At 38.2% G+C, this 20,337-nt stretch overlaps 1 protein-coding gene and 1 long non-coding RNA gene across 2 annotated transcripts; both read left to right on the top strand.

The window, feature by feature from the left end:
- The first annotated feature begins 1,308 nt into the window (after positions 1 to 1,308).
- On the top strand, positions 1,309 to 8,084 carry LOC115929162. Its single transcript, XR_004066348.1, has 2 exons — positions 1,309 to 1,637; positions 1,965 to 8,084. It is a non-coding gene; the product is annotated as an uncharacterized LOC115929162 (long non-coding RNA).
- Positions 8,085 to 8,778: 694 nt separating this feature from the next.
- On the top strand, positions 8,779 to 17,869 carry LOC763822 (serine/threonine-protein phosphatase 6 catalytic subunit). Its single transcript, XM_030997508.1, has 8 exons — positions 8,779 to 8,897; positions 10,577 to 10,672; positions 11,044 to 11,109; positions 11,915 to 12,056; positions 14,963 to 15,042; positions 15,467 to 15,584; positions 15,993 to 16,084; positions 16,521 to 17,869. Exons 1-8 carry the CDS (start codon positions 8,820 to 8,822, stop codon positions 16,767 to 16,769), a joined length of 921 nt encoding a protein of 306 aa, XP_030853368.1. The 5' UTR covers positions 8,779 to 8,819; the 3' UTR covers positions 16,770 to 17,869.
- The last annotated feature ends 2,468 nt before the right edge of the window (positions 17,870 to 20,337 follow it).

Here is a 20,337-nt window from a genome sequence, read left to right as displayed (position 1 = left end):
AGTCTTTTCAATATCACCCGAGTGCATAGCTACCTGATAATAGCCACTGGTCAAGTCTAGCACCGTGAAGAACTGGGCTCCCCCTAAAGCTTGGAGTGATTCCTCTATCCTGTGGAGTGGGAAAGAATCCCGACGTGTAAGGCAATTCAAGTGACGATAATCCACACACAACCTGATGCTTGAGTCTTTCTTTCTGACTATCACTACGGGCGAGGCCCATGGACTCTGACTCTCCCGAACAACTCCCTTACGTATCAGGTCATGGATATGATCTCGTACCGCCTGGTACTGAGTCGGAGGAAGGGGCCTATGTCTCTCTTTGAATGGGACGGCGTCCCCGGTCTCAATCCGATGAATTACCTTGTCAGTATAACCAAAATCCTGGTCATGTGCTGAAAAAACCTCACGATGTCTCTCTAAGAGGTCCTCCAGCGCCTGGGACTGTCTTTTACCGAGTGAAGACCAATCAACATCTACATGTACTGGTGCAGCTCCAGTTCCTCTGGGTGGATCTGTCCCCGGCTCTGTTCCTCCTACTACAGTGGCATTATACAAAGTACCTATCTGGAGCTTCTTGGGGATCACTATAATAGCATCCAGCTTCACTGAGAGAGTCGCTGCCATTAGCTCCAGTCAAGGGATAGTTACTCTCTTCAGTGGTGTAAGTGAGACTTTGCCACTAGTAGACTGCTAGTCTGCTATGCACCAGGCCATCGCTATTCGTCATGACTATGTATGAGGCTGGCCCATACCGTATTTGCCGGCGTTACGGTTATTCCAATTTTGGCATTTTGTAGGGAACGGTAATGGCTGGTTCCTGCTCACTCCTTGGTATGTTTAATTGGAGCTTTGCCAGCCCTTTATAAGAGACGACTGTGTTGTTGACTGCAGCGACCTGTAAGGTCTTCTCTCCATCTAGGAGAGATGAAATTGGTAGGAATTGGACTTATAGCATGCACCGTCGCAGCCAATCTTTATTATATACAAGGCTTCCACTGCTATGCTTCACTTTCACTGGAGAGGTTTCAGCTACCTTTCCCATTAGCCATTTGTTCCTTGGAAGATTATCAACGATTCCCTAGTAAAAAATAAATAGGAAAAAAATAAGAAAAAATAGGGAAAAAATAAATACAAAAATATATTTTTTTCCTATTTTTGTCATCCCCCCAAAATATATTTCAAATAGCATAGATTTGGAACAAAAAAAAGAACAAATATAAAGCCACAAATAGTTTTGAAATATATTTTTTTCCTATTTTTCTCATTCCCAAAAAATATATTTCAAATAGCATAGATTTGGAACCTAAAATAGGAGCCTTAAATAGCTTTGAAATAAAAATAGTTCTTAAATATATTTCAGACATATTTTTTTCTGAAATATATTTCAAACATATTTTTTATTTTATTTCTACAAACCAAATATATTAAAAAGCTATTTAAAAAAATGGAATATTATCATTTGTTCCGTGTCGACTGCCCCCTACGACGCTTCAGGCCTTGTGGCTTAGCGCGACCGAAACTGAATATCGTACTCGTGCCAATTGTAGTTCGACGCCGCAGCCGTCCTCACTATGTTCATGTACTTAAGCAGCTCTCTTGACCGTGAACCATGCCTCTCTGTGTAAATTGACACAAAGGTCAACATCTCGCTCGTCCACTGCTCAATCGAGCGGTTTACATGGTCAAGATTGAGCAGCCGTCCTCACTATGTTCATGTACTTAAGCAGCTCTCGCGACCGTGAACCATGCTGTCATGATAATGAATATGTATCAGATTATGCAAATGTGACACCTGTGACCTCAGGAGGTCAGATCGCATGTGCGCGATGTATATGCGATACGCGTGACTTGATACCCAGTGCGGGGAATAAACACCAGACTATGGTTTATGGAATTCAACTACTTTGTTAGTTTGTTTGCACTTAATATGTGACACATGCCTCTTTGTGTAAATTGATACAAAGGTCAACATCGCGCTCGTCCACTGCTCAATCGAGCGGATAACATGGTCAAGATTGAGCAGCCGTCCTCACTATGTTCATGTACTTAAGCAGCTCTCGCGACCGTGAACCATGCCTCTTTGTGTAAATTGATACAAAGGTCAACATCGCACTCGTCCACTGCTCAATCGAGTGGATTAATATTGGTCAAGATTGAGGGGGGAAGTGAAACCCCCCATTTGACTGATCAAAGGCAAGTGTAAGATCACTTGACGTGTGGTACCCTTCTTTGAGTATATGCCCCAGCTCGAAGGTCTTGAGAGATCACGAAGCTTGCCAATGCCCAGGACAAACACACCCCCAAATATGCAGTCTTTCTGTCTTCAATTTTTCTTTTATTTAGCATTACGTTAGAGAAATCACTTGGAATAGGAGACGTTAAATAAATGTCTATCCAGTGAGGAAGATTCTGCAAAATTAAAAACTCATGCATAGTTTGTGTAATAATTCCTCTGTACCCTTGCAACTGTTGTTCAATGCGCCAGTTAAACGACTCAAATGGAAAACATGAGCGTGTCTATAAGGGACCCCACATGCTGACACTTTTGGGTAAATGTGTTAAGAATGCAAATTAAATGACATGGCTGCAGATCCATACAAGATCTGCATTCTGCCTACAAATGAAACTATCAGTATATCACTTGTGTTTCAATCATCAGGAGAAATACATTTCTGTAGTAACAACCAATGATTCATATAAATATCTGGCAAAATGCCGCTCAGACATGGTAAACTATAAAAAAGCAACCACATGTACCATTCAGTGGCCTTCCAAAATTTTCGCTCTGACATTGGACGTGGGGCTCTGGCAACAAAGCTAGGAGGTTTAATTGACTTGAGTCGTTCATCTAACAAAGACAGTATTCTGGGAGACCCGATATAGTATGGGTTACCATAAGACTGCTATTTGTCTTACAACTCCTAACAGTAAACAATGCATAAAATCTGCAGGGAATCCCCAAGCTATTGGAAATAATCGAAGTTAATAAAGGCACTTGGACCCTTGACTCCTCTTATTGTTCTTCCTTCCTACATGGATTGAGCCGTATCATCCTGCATGTCATTATTATCCCTATCTTCCTAATCACACACATCAATAGGATATTTCACAACTCTGTCTACAAGTTTTCCAGGATGGTAACACAGGCCACACCCTGTCATGTCATTATTATCCCTATCTTCATAATCACACACATCAATAGGATATTTCACAACTCCGTCTTCACGTTTTCCAGGATGGTAACACAGGCCACACCCTGTCATGTCATTATTATCCCTATCTTCATAATCACACACATCAATAGGATATTTCACAACTCTGTCTACAAGTTTTCCAGGATGGTAACACAGGCCACACCCTGTCATGTCATTATTATCCCTATCTTCATAATCACACACATCAATAGGATATTTCACAACTCTGTCTACAAGTTTTACAGGATGGTAACACAGGCCACACCCTGTCATGTCATTATTATCCCTATCTTCCTAATCACATACATCAATACGATATTTCACAACACTGTCTACAAGTTTTCCAGGATGGTAACAAAGGCCACACCCAAAATAACCATTGAAACGCAAAGTTATTTTGCATTGATGCACCAGCAGGGGCATCAACACAGCAACACAGAGCAAACAGTTTACTACAGACATATATATCCCCTTGTCTCCACAATTCTCCTTCTGTAGAGAGTAATTTTCCAGAATAATACAAGAAGAATCTCTAAATGTCGCTTAATTCACTAAATCGCTTAGGCCTGTGTATATTGTACCGGCCGTCACCCTCGTTGAGAACTTGCAAACTTTATACTCAAATCTTGTATAAAACCCTCCTCCGGGAAGGTGAAGAGTCTTGAAGACCCGGGCAATACTTTCTCTACTTTTTAACATGTGAAAGTAGCTCTGAGTCTTGCTGCAGGCCTCGGTGTGTGTTGAGTCCGGGTTTTGTTTGATAGAAATACGGCATCTGTCCATTGACGCTTATATGTGGTCCTCGGGGTCTGACGTTTGGGTTCCAGTGTCATTAGTATATTCATACCACGCGTCGACAGGGTTCGCATTGAAGCTTATTCCGTCTTCATCATGCTGATGGGGTGGGATTTCTGGGAGAGGGGAAGCTGAAGGTCCCCACCAGAGAGAAAACTGTATATTAATGGAAAGATTATTTTACCATAACATATTCATTTATAGATACACACACACACAATTACATCAAAAGCTATACATATACGTTAAAGGCAATTACTATCATGTTTCACAAATCATCGCTAGAAAAGTAATCTAGCCATTTAGGTCAAGCCATGTTTGTACAAAATAATGCAAATGAATGACAATTCTATATATCTTACATACAAATATTTGGCCCTCCCTGGCGGAACCTGTCCTGAGCATGGATGATCTGTTAGGAGAAATGAGAAGAAGAAAAATTCAAGTTGAAAGTGGCATATATTTTTATGTCTTTTCTCCCACTAGTTAAGAATAAGGGCTTCAGCAAAATAGTTTTTCGACCAGACAATCATAGAATATATTGATACTCCTTTGAAGAAACATGATAAATTCACAGAAATATTAACTTAAGCATACATTTAATACATAATAGCATCATGAACAATTACAGTACATGAAAAGTCATTTTTTCTAAAAACTATCTGGTCTAAACCTGGTCTAAAAGTTATCTTAGAATTATACAATTTGATATGACACTTACTGGGACACTTACTCCTCCTACTCCCAGCTCTTTCTCCAGCTCCTCCACTCTTTTCTTCAATTTACCACTCTGACAAAAAAAATGTTTATCAAAATATTTTATTTTTTTATTTTATTCACCAATCGATAAGTTTCTTTCCTTGTTCAGCCACTTCTGTCTGCACTGCAAGGTTGGCAGATATTCCTTGATCCACCTTCTCCAGAAGACATCCGCCAAGTACTGTACTTGACGCCAATGTTGACGGCCAAACAGATCTTGATTCTCAAAGACATCAGGTGGTAGAGTGTTGCTTGGTCTTAATCACAAAGGGGTTGAGGTGTTGCTGCCCTGGTCTTTCTCCATCAGTTTGCCAAAGACTGGTCATTTTCCTCGTCAAGAAGGTCCTTGATAGAAGGAGGCCTGCTTTCTCACCTTACTCTCCCAACGACCTTCAACCATCCACATACGGTAGTCGGAGGACACATTGTGAGTGAGGATGTTTGACATTTCCCACTCTGTCGGGAGTGCTGCTCCCTGGTTCATTGATCCTTGTTTGCATTCCTCCTCTCGTCGCCTTTTCCAGCTGTACCCGATTCTCCCCCAGTTGTGTAGGGAAGTAATGAAGTCACGCAAACGCAAACTCTTCTCCATCCAGGTTAGCTGAAATCGGTAGTACTTGGGCTTTTGGTATGCACCGTCGCAGCCAATCTGATGATATTATCGAGACTTGTGCCCCTGTGTCCCACAAGACTTCCACAGGAGTATCATTCAGGACCAGAGATACAATGCATTGCTTTCCTACCAGTTTCACCATCCTCGTCCTCGTCTTGGGGTTTATTGTTGTTGAGTTGAGGGTAGGTAGGGACTGTGACGGGTCTGAGGTTACTGGTTGTCCCTCCCGAGTAACCCTACCCCATTTCCCTGCCTCCTTAGGTGGCAGCCCCTGGCATAGTGTTCGGAGCTTCCACAGCGGAAACAGTGGCGACAGCTCTCCCCTTGTCCTTGCTGCTGGCATGCCTCGCAGCCCCTCTCTCTCCTACCAGCTCTTGGTCCTCTCTGTTAAGCCATCAGCGCACTGAGCTCCGCCTTGACAAAGTCTCTGGCTTACTTGTTTGTTTAGGGGTAGAATGTGTCGGTTGTGTCGGTTCTGTGATGACAGCAGCAGCAACTCGGGCTTGGTGGGGTTTTAACTTTTGTTGCCGCTCGCTCTCATGGGCAACTGCAGTAGTCAATACCTCCAGGAGCTCCTCATCGGAGACATCTTATTGCAGAGTTGATCTGAGCTCATGCTGGATAACAGCATCCTGGAGACCGGTGGAGATTGCTCTCCATGCCATCTTGTGGACCTGCGTGCTGCCATAGCAGATTGCTGCTCCCTTTTCCTCCGAGGCGAACAGTACTTTCTGTTTCAGGTCCAGGGTGCGGAGGACGAAGTCATGCGCTGATTCCTTAGAAACCTGTACAGCAGTGGATAATTCTTGAAAGAGTGCAGTGGCGTCCCTCTCCCTAAAATGGGATCGCAGCAGTGGCAAGTCTAAATCATTTCGCCCCTCCAAATAGCTTTCGAAGCGAGAGCCCTGGGCTGACGGCACGCACCACTGCTTCTGTGATCTCATCAGCTGGGAATCCCTTCTTTAGGCTACTGCTGATCTGTCTGGTGAGGGAAACAAAAGAAAGTTTATTCTTCTGGCTAGGCTCGCCAATCTGCCCCTGAATTCGAAATTCCTTCCTCCACGTGACTGGAGTATGTGGCAGCTGGTTTGTCATCTTGAGGATGGGGGATCTCTTGGACGTTGCATCGGCCTCTTCCTCAGCTTGCTGGTATGGCTATGGCTGGGTGGGTGGGTGGGTCTCCTGGAAGTTCACTGGTCTTGGTCTTTAGCTCAACCACATGCTCATCTCCATCTATGTCCACCTTATATCTTAGCTAAACCCTGCCACACTGATTCCACCAGCTCATTTCAAATTAACAAACATACATACATTATCACACACAGACACACAAATGCACATATCCTTCCATCATCCTTTCATACATGTCCAACTGCATACTCCACCTTGGCAGCCAGCACAGCTCTGACAATTCCATATCTTGAATATTACGTCCACTTTCATTTGAAACCAGATTCAATCCTTCGTGGATTACTTTCTATAAAGGGTGGCGTTGTATACTTCTAAATTCTTTATAAAGGCAAGAACAGAGATTCTCTATTTTTAATGATTCCTGAATTTTGGGAAACCAAACATTATCTTTTACATGTATTTGTTCCTTATTTCATCTATAAATGTGATATATTTATTTCTTGTAGTTGTGTATTTTCTTGAATATTATTGTAACGCCAGTGGAAGCCAAATTTCTATGTAACTATCATGTTTGCAAAGACCAAATTAATTATCTTGTATCTTGTATGTACTATGTACCGGTATGTGTTTTAAGATTCTTGTAGGTCTCTTTATCTTCATGAATGGCTCAGCTAGGTTCTAGGCCCTGTTTCACAAAACTAATTGTTATCAATAACAAGTTACAATTAATGTTATAAACTACTGAAATCGTGGCATTTGATTCACTGAGAGAAAATTTGTCATACAAAATTTAGCATTTAATCAGGATTGATAGCAAGTTTTATGAAACAGGGCTTATAGTTTGGGAGATATAATCACAGTTTAGGTTGTATGCCCACTAGTGAAATACAATATTCTGTTTATCAGGAATTCAAATACCATAGAAAAGTTTTTATATAGATTGTACAGATAAGAAACATTTGCCTGTCAGAATATATGCAACCAATATCATATATATATTTTGTAAACTATCAAAACACAGATTGTAGTTATTGCAATTTGATTTTTTTTTCTGCAAAGATTTCTTTAAAAACACAATTTTACTAAAGGCTCTGTCATCCTCTTCTGATAATGATAACTATATGTACTACCGGTATATATTTTTTTACTTCTAGATTGCGAGGCTCTTTTCATTAGCATTTTCCAAGTGGTGTGACCACTAAATCAAATAACCAATGCTCTTACCACATTAAATGCAGAGGACCAACACATTTATGTGATCAGGTTTGATCAAGATATCTAACTATTGTTTAGTGGCCAATTCATGTATCATGTTTACCTATGTTCTTTTTTTTTCTTCTTTTTTTTCTGTTTTATATAATTATTTGGTTTCGAATCATTCACATATATATGACCTGGATGTTTTTATAGATCAAAGTACTTTTAAAAGTCATCATGTTTATACTTGTTTGTTAATTGATAAAAATGTGTATATTACGTGCTGCTATGCGAAGTCTCCTTTTACTTTGCATGTTTATTATTCATGTATGTTGTATACATGTATAAGGAATGGAAATGAAATGAGGGAAAGTTTTGAATAAATATTTTATAAGAACATGATGTCTTCAGATGTATTCATTTGTTTATATGTGTTTTTCAGCTTAAATGTAAACGGTATTAAAAAAAGTCACTGCAATGATGGTGTATAGTAATTATGTACATCTGATTTATTATATCCACATACATTCCTGATCGAAATTTAGATTTCATGCACATAACTTATAGATTAAATTCAATCCAGAAATGTCGATATGATGATGATGAAGATGATGATGATGATGATGATGATGACGATGATGATGACGATGACGATGATGAAAGAAAGGGGGTAGATTGACAGGCAATTGAAAAAATTCTTGACATTACCTTGACATTCATTTGTCATTTGATTCTTGCAAATTTCAATATGTTATGGTTCTCTCTCAATTTTTTTTTTTTTTCGGGGGGGGGGGTGCCGGGGGGAGGGGTGCATGGGGGCCGGAGGATCTGCAGTATGAACATATTTGTTTTAATTAAATGTTTTAATCTCCCTCTCTCTCTTTATTTTTCAATCTCCCTTTCTTCTTTTATTTATTTCTTTCTTTCACTTCTTGTTCTAACTTAACGGCTATGACGTAAATACCCCCCCCCCCCCCCCCCCCCCACCACCACCACCACCACCGCCACCCCTAGCCCTCCTTTGGCTCCCATCCCCTCGATGCAGCCACCGTACCGTGCATGTGTAGCGCATACATAACAAGAATCATCAACTTCCGGTTCTTAGCTCATGACTCACATATTCATTCAAAATGGCAGAAACATCGAACCTCGATAGATGGATAGAGATTGCGAAGCAGTGCAAATATCTTCCAGAAAATGACTTGAAGGTATGTACGGACACTCTTAGAAACTAGCTAAATATTTATCATTCGTGTTATTTTAAATATAAACCACAAATCTTTTCCGTGGTTTGGGAAGCCGTAGTTTTCATGCATTGGCACTTACAGTTACACTAACGCTGTGCGCCGCTCACTGATCAGCTCGGCTCAGCAACTGCAGTGCAGTGCAGTGGCGATTGAGTTGATGTAGGACGAAAGGTAAAGTTTAAGGTTGAGTCATTCAATACATGATGTCATTTGAGCATCACAAGCAACTTGTAAATATTCTTTTACAACAGAACTGTCATGAGTAAATATCACATTGAAAATGTTTCAATCTTGGACTCGAGTCGCCGCTAAATTGCTAAATCAAGAACCTGATCAATGACAATGTCTGTGTGCTGCTACTCCTAAGTAAAATGCCTGCCAGTCCCCTCAAAATCAGGCACAGGTTTCAAAATTCAAGATAGAATGAAAATGTGAAAGGACAAATGGTCAGGATGTTTAGAATAGAGGTCTATTTGAAAGTATTATTAACTGTTCAATTGTTGCACCAACTGCATGTTTTATTTGTTATTGCAATGCACAAATTAGGATAGACTCTAAGCATTGTAGTAAATTCTGTTGTACGGAGACGAAACAAAAGGAAAAGTCCACTCAACTCGGGCATCAAGTTGCCCAATACAAAGGTATAAAATTAAAAATGAGAGGATCATTCATATCAGGTTAAGTTCAAGTAAAATCTGATAGAAGATTGGGAAGTAGAAATTGTATAATTAATCAAACGCCAATTGGCAACTCGGCGGTTTATCATGTACATTTTGAACACCTCTTCCAGCCTTGAAAACTCCTTGTAAGAAGCCATTGCTACTTTACTTTGAGCTTAACTTTTTGTTTTCCAATCTCATCAATATATTTGAGAACTTAATGTCTATAGAGAGTCTCTGGGAAATTGACTTTTCATTAACTGGCTTCTCTCATCCTACCCATCTGGTGTGGGGAATTCTTTAGTAAAATTGACAATATTTGTCAATCTTCCCTATACACAGATGGTAATCCTTGCCAAATGCACAAGTTATCTAGTCTTAAAAATGATGAGTAGAAAGAAAATAAGTCAAATTTTATATAAACTATAAACAAAAATGTTGAAAATCATTGTAAAATATAAAAACATAAGGACTTAACTTTCAGCTAATCTAATCTGTCCGTTTTTTTCTTGAAGTTAGTGAACTGCACATGATGAGATTAGCAATCATGCAAAGTGCATTGCCTCACTTACCTGTACGATGTACTTCAGTCTCTGCATAGAGGCATTCAGTGAGTCAGTTGGAATAATCGTCGGTATCAGAGTCTGGAGCATTTGGTCTACCTTGATATATATGCCTCTGTGTGTGTGTACTACACACATGCTCCTCTCACTATGAATATGACAGACAAAGAAGGCGGACAAAATATACAGTTCCTCAGGTAGACAAAGGAACATCCCTTCTCTGCTATTATGTAAAAATGTGTAGAACAGGTGAATATGCATATGACACCTGTTTTACACAATAGCAGTGAAGGAATGTTCCTTTGTCTACCTGAGGAACTGTATATTTTGTCCGCTCTCTTTGTCTGTCATGTTCATAGTGTCTTGTATGTACTTCATGCCTTCCAAATAAATTATTTCTCTACTTTTCATCTCCTAGAAATTATGTGACTTGGTGTGTGACCTGCAGTTAGAAGAATGCAACGTTCAGCCGGTTTCAACTCCAGTGACAGTATGTGGGGATATACATGGCCAGGTAATTTTGATGTACTTGAGAAGCATTCCTGATTAAATTTGTTGCTTTCTTCTTCCTCCTCCTCCTTTCTCCTCCTCCTCCTCCTCCTTTCTCCTCCTTTCTCCTCCTTTCTCCTCCTCTCCTCCTCCTCCTCCTCCTCCTCCTCCTTCAATGTATCATTATAAGAAGAAATTGATACTTTTTTGTGAGTGTGGTAGCAGTCACTGTATTCTTTTACATGCCTTTATCGTTTTTCAGATTTGTCAATTTCACCCATTTGATATCTTTCGTTTACACTTAAATGTACATGTACCTTTGCCACGTTACACATTTGTTGTTGTATATTTTCCCCTATTTACTGTTAAAGTTTGTTTTTTTCTTCTTTTTTGCAGTTTTATGACTTGGAAGAGCTGTTTAGGACAGGAGGTCAGATCCCAGATACAAGCTACATTTTCATGGTAATTTTTTTAATATTTTTGTTAATCATCTATTCTTGTAAGTGAAATCTTGTTTTAGACATCTAAGTGTATACTGCATGTTACATAAATGGAAATTTACTTAAAATATAGTAATAAGGGATTGAAGAATGTCTGGATTTGTTTTTATATTAATATCATCCATTTAGAGCCAGCTCAGCCAGGCGGGGGGCTTTGTGTTTCGATATAATGATATTACTTGACGCACCCGTCTAGCTCCAGAGTGACAATATGATGGTTCCTACCCTTGGACTTGGCTCTAGGTTTTTATAATTCTTATGTCGAAGGACATTAATTCTGCAGTGGTACTCGTACCACAAACCATGTGCTCCACAGGCCGACGATGTATCCACCAGACCATGACACCTCAAAAAGAATTCCAATTCAGGGTGTCATTTTGAAATACTTCATGGGTCCCATTCTTGGTCAAGCTCCCACTTATATCAAAGAACTGTTGAATTTCAAACTTAATCAACACAATTGCAACTTGCGCAGTTTCCGTGATACTTTGTCGCTGCAGATCCCATCTATCAAAACAAAAATAACACTAGGTGATCGAGCTTTTGCTTGTGCAGCCCCAAAACTCTGAAATCACTTGCCATTTGAAGTCAGGAAATCACCATCTGTAAATATTTTTAAATCATAACTGAAAACACATCTTTTTAATTAACTGTAAATCTAAGCATATCAGGAGCTCTTGTAGCGCGGTAGAATATATACTTAATGTTAAATAGTTTCTGCGCTCTATAAATGTATTATTATCATTATTATTATTTTCTTTTTGCAGGGTGACTTCGTAGACAGAGGGTACTACAGCTTGGAGACATTCACCAGGTTACTCACACTCAAAGCTAAGTTTCCGGACCGTATTGTCCTGTTACGTGGGAACCACGAGAGCAGACAAATTACACAGGTCTATGGATTCTATGGTGAGTTCAAGTAATCAATCTGTCGCTGAATGCAACCTTGGAAAAAATTCCTATACAGGCTCCCTTTATAGGGAATTTAACAGAGATGCCAACCAGTACGATAATAAGAGTGAAATACGATCTTAAAATATGATTTTTCATTTTTATTTTTTTATTTTTTTTTAACCCATAAAAACAGCAGAACCGCATAAACATGTACAAGTGAACCCCCGCAACCCCAACAAAAATTTTGCTTTACAATTTTCTTATTAAATTAATGAAAGAGCAAACATTTTTTTGAAATTTTTAGGATACTCAGTCTGTTTTTTTGTGTCAAGAGGTTGGCATCTCTGAATTAATGATAATGGTACACTATTGCCCATAAAGTTGAATAAATTTTGGCTACCTCTTTTTAATGAAATGATTGTGACAGTATGATTTATTCTTGATAGATAAAGTTTATATCTTCTCTGAACTTTATTAAATAGTGTAAGGAGTCATAGATATAAATCAATACAGATCTGAAAAGAAAGTCAAGTTTATCTATGGAAAATAGATCATACCTTGTCACAATCGTTTAATTAAAGAAAGGAAAGAAAAGTTATTCCAATTTTATGGTCAAGATTATTTTATATTCATTATGTAAATAACCAAGATATATTTTTCTTGGTACTTCCCTCTCGCAATTGTACGCCGTACCTTGCTATAACGCTTTTTTTTTTCTTCTTACCTCAGAAATAAAATTACCAATAACTTTTCTACCCTAAGCATAGCTATCTAAATTGATTCAAGTTTTGTTGCATACACTTAAATCAGGCCTTAAATTAATCGACGGCCATCGACGGCCAGGCCGTCGATGCCCCTATGACTGGCCGCGGTGCCCTCCCAAAAAAAGATATATTCACGGCCAAAAAGGCCGTGCCCTTTTTTTCAAACTGGCCGATGGCCTTTTTTTCCAACTGGACGTGCCCTTTTTATTTTAAATTTGCGCACATAAAACCACCAATTGCGCCCATAATCATCTAAAACTAGACGGCAAGGCGCAAGTGTTTTCCGTGAAAATGCGCCCATAAATTATTAGAACAGTAAAAATACACGAATCACGAACAGTTTGCCGCCCACGAGCTCGCTTCGTATTTAGTGCTTTAATAAGGCGCAAGTGCCGTGAAAATGCGCCCTTTGTTATTATATAGGCAATGCGCTAGCGCACGTACGTACGTACGTACGTTCATATTATGCGATCGCATGATATGCATACGGTGCATGCTGTTGACGCACGCACGTACGTACAAATCGAAGGCCAGGATCAAGAAAACAAATCGTCAAATGGAGAAATAAACAAGCATTCAAATAGTCATTAGAGATCTGTCGAGGTTTGTTTGTAGGCCTAGTTTATTATTTTATCTCAAATAGAATTTAGAATTATCTTATTAATAAGTTCAGAACACCTACGATGTTCTCGATCGTAGTTACTCTCATTTTGCCACCAGCCGACCTCGCTTCAAAAAGCTACCCCGCCAGCTTCCCAAGACGAACGTTTCGAGTCCCGGTAAAATTCCGAGGGTGCATCGGTTTCGCTGGCAAACTTCCAGCCCGACAGCTTCCCACCAAAAGTGGCGAGAGTGTGTGTGCGAGGAACGATTTTGGTTTCGTGAATGCACGTTACGCAACTGAGCTGAGCGTGTCACTTTCAGCTGTCGAATGTCTATAAGGACATTTTTACATCTTATTTCATTAGTTAGGCCTATGTAGACCTTTCTATACAACAGTTCAAAAGATAATTTCTTCAAATTTGCTCCTACTACCGAGAGAGTGGCGGAAGGTTTGTGTGTGAGGTGCGATTTTGATTTGGAATACCCGGCCCGGTAAACTTGCCAATTAAGTCCTTCTGACTTTCGATGTTTGTGAAATTGACAATTTATTTATTCATTTGCTCATCAATATTTTTAGTTACTTTAAAATACTGTTTAATGTGCAAGTTTGATGTTCTTAATCAATCTTTCCTGTTCATATTGTTAAGATTAAAAAGTTATTAAATTGATCGTTCAATCTATTCACATTATGAAATTAACATTTGTCTCTCTTTGAACTTATGATTAGATAAGCGGCCTATCTGTTTTTGGAAAATTGCCCCTTGCTCTGGTAAATTCCCGTGGCAAAGGGCAACTTAAAACAAAAATTGCCCCTTGCTCCTGGCTGCTAAATCTAAGGCTTGCGGGCCGCCGCCTTGTTTGCAGGCGCGTAGCCAGAGTTTGGTGTTTGGGGGGGGGGCACATACATGTAATCGATCGAGGTAAAAAAAAGGGGTCTACAAAATTTCAACCGATCCTGGAAATTTTAGGGGGGGCACGTGCCCCCCGTGGCTACGCGCCTGCTTGTTTGTATGTACCGTAGACCTCTATACATTCTGTGAAGAAGCTGGTGCTAAAAGTCATGGGAAATTGATCCTGCACAAGTTTCATAAAATACACATGACATCTAACAAAAATAGAATCAATTTTTTTGGCCTCATACTCGATGCCCTTTTTGTAAAATATTTTGGCCTCGATGCCCTTTTTGTAAAAATATTTTGGCCTTGGTGCCCTTAAAAATATGAGGTACTCGAGGCCAAACTGGCCTTGCCCTAAAAATGACGAAATTTAAGGCCTGCTTAAATAGAATTCATATAGCATGACGCAGTACCTACAATCATTGTGATATTTTCTTTCCTGGTTTTGGAGGCTTGTAGTACAGTTGCTGTTCAATTTCTCAGTGGCATATTCGTCACTTTGCCTTCACCTTGGCATAGACTCCAAGGGGTACTGGGCGCATACCTCTTCTCACATGCACCCATTCTTGTCTTCAAGTATTCAAAGCATACATTTTCCACTTTTACAACAGATATGTTGATATGTGAAATCTATTTTGTTATTGTCATTGTGTTTTAGATGAATGTCAGACAAAATACGGCAATGCTAATGCATGGAGATACTGTACCAAAGTCTTTGATCTTCTGACTATTGCTGCAGTAAGTACCTAATCAATTATATTATTATACGGTCTAAATGAATTAAATATTATTGATAGAATGAGTCCGATATATTTTTTGTTCATGTTTTCAGTGATGTTTTAAGAAGATTTGGAATTAAAACCAATTGAATATTATGCATGTTAAGGTAGTAAACAAATTGAATGCTATAACTGTAATCAATAAGAGAAAGGTGTCAAAGTCAGAGAAAAAGAGGGAAGGAGAGAGGGGGAGAGAGAGAGAGAGAGAGAGAGAGAGAAGGAGGGAGGGAAGGAGGAAGGAAAATGCATCAAGAGAAGTAAAGGGGTAATCTTTATTGGTGCTTGATATATATATAGAAGGGCTTGATCATCCTTGCAATAAATCATTCACTTCTTTATTCATTGAAGTATTTATTCTTTGATTTTCTCTCTGTCTTTATTAGATCATAGATGAACAGGTTCTATGTGTACACGGAGGCCTGTCACCAGACGTCAAAACTATCGACCAGATCAGAATGATAGAACGTGCACAGGAAATACCACACAAAGGAGCATTTTGTGATATCCTTTACAAACTCAGTATTTCCATGTATTTGTTCGACAAATGTGACTAGAAAAAAAAAATAGAGTTTTTGAAATACAGAAGGAAAGATTATATCGACGAGGAATGGGTGATACAACGAAGTATGATTCCTAAGAATGTCAAACATATGTGAGGTATTGAACAACTGATTTGATTTCATATTTAATAATGGGAAATCTGCTCTGCTCTGTTTCTTCATCATCCTCATCCTTTAGGTTTGCAATAAAGCAGGTCGATTGTAGAAAGAGGGTATGAATGTATAATTAGTTTGAGTTAATACAATATCACACACTTATTTTATCCCATTGGTTAATAAATGACAATGTTTGATATTCAGTGTTGATAATATTTTAAATGTTGATTCTCCTTGACTTAGTAGTCTTCACATCTTGTCTGGTCGGACCCTGACAACGTGGAAACATGGGCCATCAGTCCGAGGGGAGCAGGCTGGCTGTTTGGGTCAAAGGTCACCAATGAGGTCAGTATTGAAAACTGTTTTTGTGAAGAGAATGAAGTTTTCCTTTGTAGTCTTGAATCATACAACATTTGTATTTACAATTTAGAAAATTCCTGATCTTTTGAGAGTTTAAAGCAAATGTGGAGAGCTAGGAGGCGTGATGGCTCAGTGGTAGAGCAGTGGTCTTGTAACCGGGAGGTCCAGGGTTCGAAACGAAGTCCATGCGCTTGTGCCCTTTGGTTAGGCATTAATCCTGATTACCAAGTCCCTCGGAGAGGACATGAAGCCGTTGGTCACCTGGTTGTTTACTTACAAGCATATACATGCTTTCTTAGCAGTCGGGTAAAACAATCATCAAACAAACAAAACATTTGGTGCAAAGATATCACAAGTGCATGATTAATGCATAACTTATTCCTCACCAACTTGTATTTCTATTTGTGTCATCTTTATTCAGTTTGTTCACATCAACAACCTGAAGCTAATATGCAGAGCTCACCAGCTAGTGCAAGAAGGATACAAGTACATGTTTGACGATAAGCTAGTAACGGTGTGGAGCGCCCCCAACTACTGCTACCGCTGTGGAAACATCGCATCGATACTCGCATTCAACGACGCCACCACCCGAGAGGCAAAACTATTCCGCAACGTTCCAGACAGCGAACGTGTGATTCCAGCCAGGACGACAACTCCATATTTCCTCTGATTCTCCACATTTTGTTAATCTCGTAAAGACTGTTCGACATGGAGCAAGTGGCATATTTGATTAGGATTATTAAAACACCTATCTGCACCTGTTGCTGTGGATCGGCCGTATGTATTCTAGATTCTAGTAAATGGGAAAACTGGCCTTCCTAGACAGGTCTATAACACACATTTGTTCTTAGAGGTAGACAGGTGGTCTTTATGGAGAGGTGGCCGCTAAGACAGGTTTGACTGTATTTTTATTTTCAATCCCATCCAAGCTAATCTAATAAAAAATTGCTCTATAAAGTCACTGTTTTATGGTCAATATGGAGAAGATTTATGTACTGGTCCTCCAGAAGCAAGATATTGATCTTATTGAAAAACATGCGTATATTGTCATGTGAGAAATCTAGATACAAGAAGCACAATGGTTATTGCTATTTTGAAAATAAACTAGCCTTGTTGATTACTGGAGTCAAACTTTTTTTTAAACAAAATGTAAATCTTATTCATATATCCTTGCATTAAATTGAATCTTTCTCACGTTGCACTCACAAAAATTTGGTTTTAAGCTTTATACCTAAATCAGAAAGAACGTCATCCTATTATCCATGTACCAGTATTTATTGTTCAGTTGTATCCATGATCCACACCTTTAATTCACACGTTACCGTATTTCTACTTTGTGCATACTTAACCGTTTCTGTATTTTCAACATTATTTTACCATTTTTACAGCCAGATTTGAGTGAATAACAATAAACAGAAATTGATGAATACACTCTTAATCTATGACAATATTATTTATTGCTCTCCCATAACATGGTCTGGCTCTCATTTCCCCTTCTAGAGTCATAATTGTGAAATAATGGCTGGAATATGACAAAAATGTAGTCAACCCGAGGACCCAACATTTTCTCTTATTCAAGATTTTTTGACAGATGGTGAAGAGATATCAAGTTGTATAATTGTATTTTACAAGTATTTTGTATATTATTGTAAATAATATTGTGTAGTGCATGTTCATACATTAGACATTAGGTATGGGATGAGATAGGATCCAGTATGTGGATGTGTGCACACTGTACAGTATGAGGATAAGAGATATGGGGGTGTTTTCACAAAAATCTTAAAGTTGAACTTATGTCTAAGTTGGACTTAAACATTATGGAGAGCAATTTGTAGCCTTAACAAAGATATATTCAATAGCAAAAATTCAAGTATTTTAGAATTTTTATAAACTTCACATCAAGAACGTGAAATCTCCTTGATAATAGAAAATATGAATGATTTAAATCAACATTTTATGCCTTTTAAAACGGTAGATTTTACGAAATATTTTCAAAAATGCTAACAGCTTTCCATAATTGTTAAATCCAACTCGGAGATAAGTTCAACTTAGGATCTTTGGGAAATACCACCCAGGTTTTGTTATTAGGAAAATTCGACAAATAGGAATGGAAATATTACTACCTAATAAAAATAGGCAAACACAGGTTTCATATGTTGATCACATTTAATTGTCTTAGAAGTCCCATGACGGTACATCAAACTCAGGAACAACTAACTTGCATTGCTCTAACCATCCTAACACTTTGTATGATAAGTCTTCAAATTCAGTAAACAGAATTTATTTTAAAGCAAATTCAATGTCTTTTTCATGCCTTTTTAACATTATTTGCTCTTTATATTTTCTTATTGTTTTAATTTTAATATTTGTTTCTTTTCCGATGTTTGTGTCACTGTATTTTTGTGTGATTTTTATGATGCAGAGATGATGAGGGCCATTTCAAAGTGTTTGATTTCTAATGAAATCAGTATTTTCATCAAGCATGCGTCACTGACATTTTTTAATACCCGTTCATATCATTTCATACATATAAGAGAAATGAAAACAGCTGAATGGAAATGATATCACTAGGCAAGCATTCTGATTTTTGTTTTTAAACTGATTTCAAATTTGCCACCGTGTTGCCAATTTGAAGAATGTAGTATTTATTTATACTTAAAAAATTCCTGATCTGAAAGGACATTTGTTGAAGCAACTAAAATTGGGCCCATTGTTTGCCTGAATTTCAAGAAGAATTTGGTCTTGAATGAGATGTTATCTTTGAAATTTTTGTTGTCTGACACGTTTCTTTCATGCTGGAATATTTTTCTTTGTTTACTATTAAAACATTAAGTTGCATGAAGCATGATATGTAATTAAAAACCAAAGATTCTCGTGTTCAGTCTCAATTTGCATGAGAAAGTTTGATCCAGAAGAAGTGTATACGTGTAGTTCATCTTCATCTGAATTTAGCCATTCAGTTTTCATTCGCTTGTGATATACACCTATGTTCGTTTGTGTTTAGATGTGATGATTTTTTTTTATATACAGTTTATAGTCTAGAGTTGTAACAGAAATTTCCTGGGCCAACTCCTATATACACGCATGCATGTAAAAAAAAATTCATGCCACATCCCTTAATTTTTTCTTCTAAATCTAGAATATGTCCCTTCACTCCCTTGCATAGTTGAATTATACATGGGCTTTGTCAATCTTGTAGTCTGTCAACAGGCTTACAATGTGACTGAGAATAAACGAGGGGTTCATTTTTTTATCTTCACAATTTCTGTATTATTCAAAGATGGGGATTTGATTAGAATTTCATATGGATATATCTCTATGCAGTGTAGCGTTGTATATTATCTGGTGGGAAAAAGTGTATAAATATATGAATAAACCTGAAGAGAAAAAATCATACCAGTATTTTTATTGTATGTTTCAAGTACTCTCTCCCTTTCTTACCTCCCCCATCCTCTCTCTCACACAAACGTATCTACATCTGTCACAAATGAATATCTAAACTAAAGTGCAGTTTTCACAACAAGGGTTTAATCTCTTATCTAGTATTGTTTCCTTGAACAATAAAGTAACATTCACATTTATATGTCAGATTTTGTTATCTGTATACTGTTGACAAATACTAAAGCTAACTTTGTAAGTCTTGCTATGACATGATAGCTAATATTCCACACACTTTTCATCATGTTCAACTTGTCTCTTCATTTTCTTTAGGCACTGTGTAGCAGTGAAGCACTTGCTAGAACTTCAATCTATAACCCAATAAAACACACTTTAAATATATTGGCTTAGTAGTGATAAATGAACCAATATCAGATATATCACATGACAGTCCACCCATCATATGCAAACTTGGATGACCTCGATGCCTAGCCATTCCTTGAAGGAAAAGTTGAGTTCTTGTAAAGTTGAAACATAATTTGTAAACTCTCCCATTCTTTTTCTCTCGGTTTAGAAGCATATTGCGGTAGAAATGTCTTCTGAAAAGCATTGCTCTCCAAATGCCCTAATTTTCAAAATATGATGAGAATAGTGCAGTTCAATCATTTTCATAAATCGATTAAAGGACAGTTCAAACAGATAAATAGCTAAAGGGTTTGGGCCAGACACTAAATCTGCATGTGTATGTAGTCCCATATACCTATTTCTGTGTGCATGTGCTTGTAAACGAGGTTGGGACAATTTATCATTCTGAATATTCAGAGCCTCACGTCCATCATATACCAATGTTATATTTTATA

This window comes from Strongylocentrotus purpuratus, unplaced genomic scaffold, assembly GCF_000002235.5.
Source record: "Strongylocentrotus purpuratus isolate Spur 01 unplaced genomic scaffold, Spur_5.0 spur5_scaffold_4, whole genome shotgun sequence".
Lineage (NCBI taxonomy): Eukaryota > Metazoa > Echinodermata > Echinoidea > Camarodonta > Strongylocentrotidae > Strongylocentrotus > Strongylocentrotus purpuratus.
This window is presented reverse-complemented; position numbering and strand designations above follow the sequence as displayed.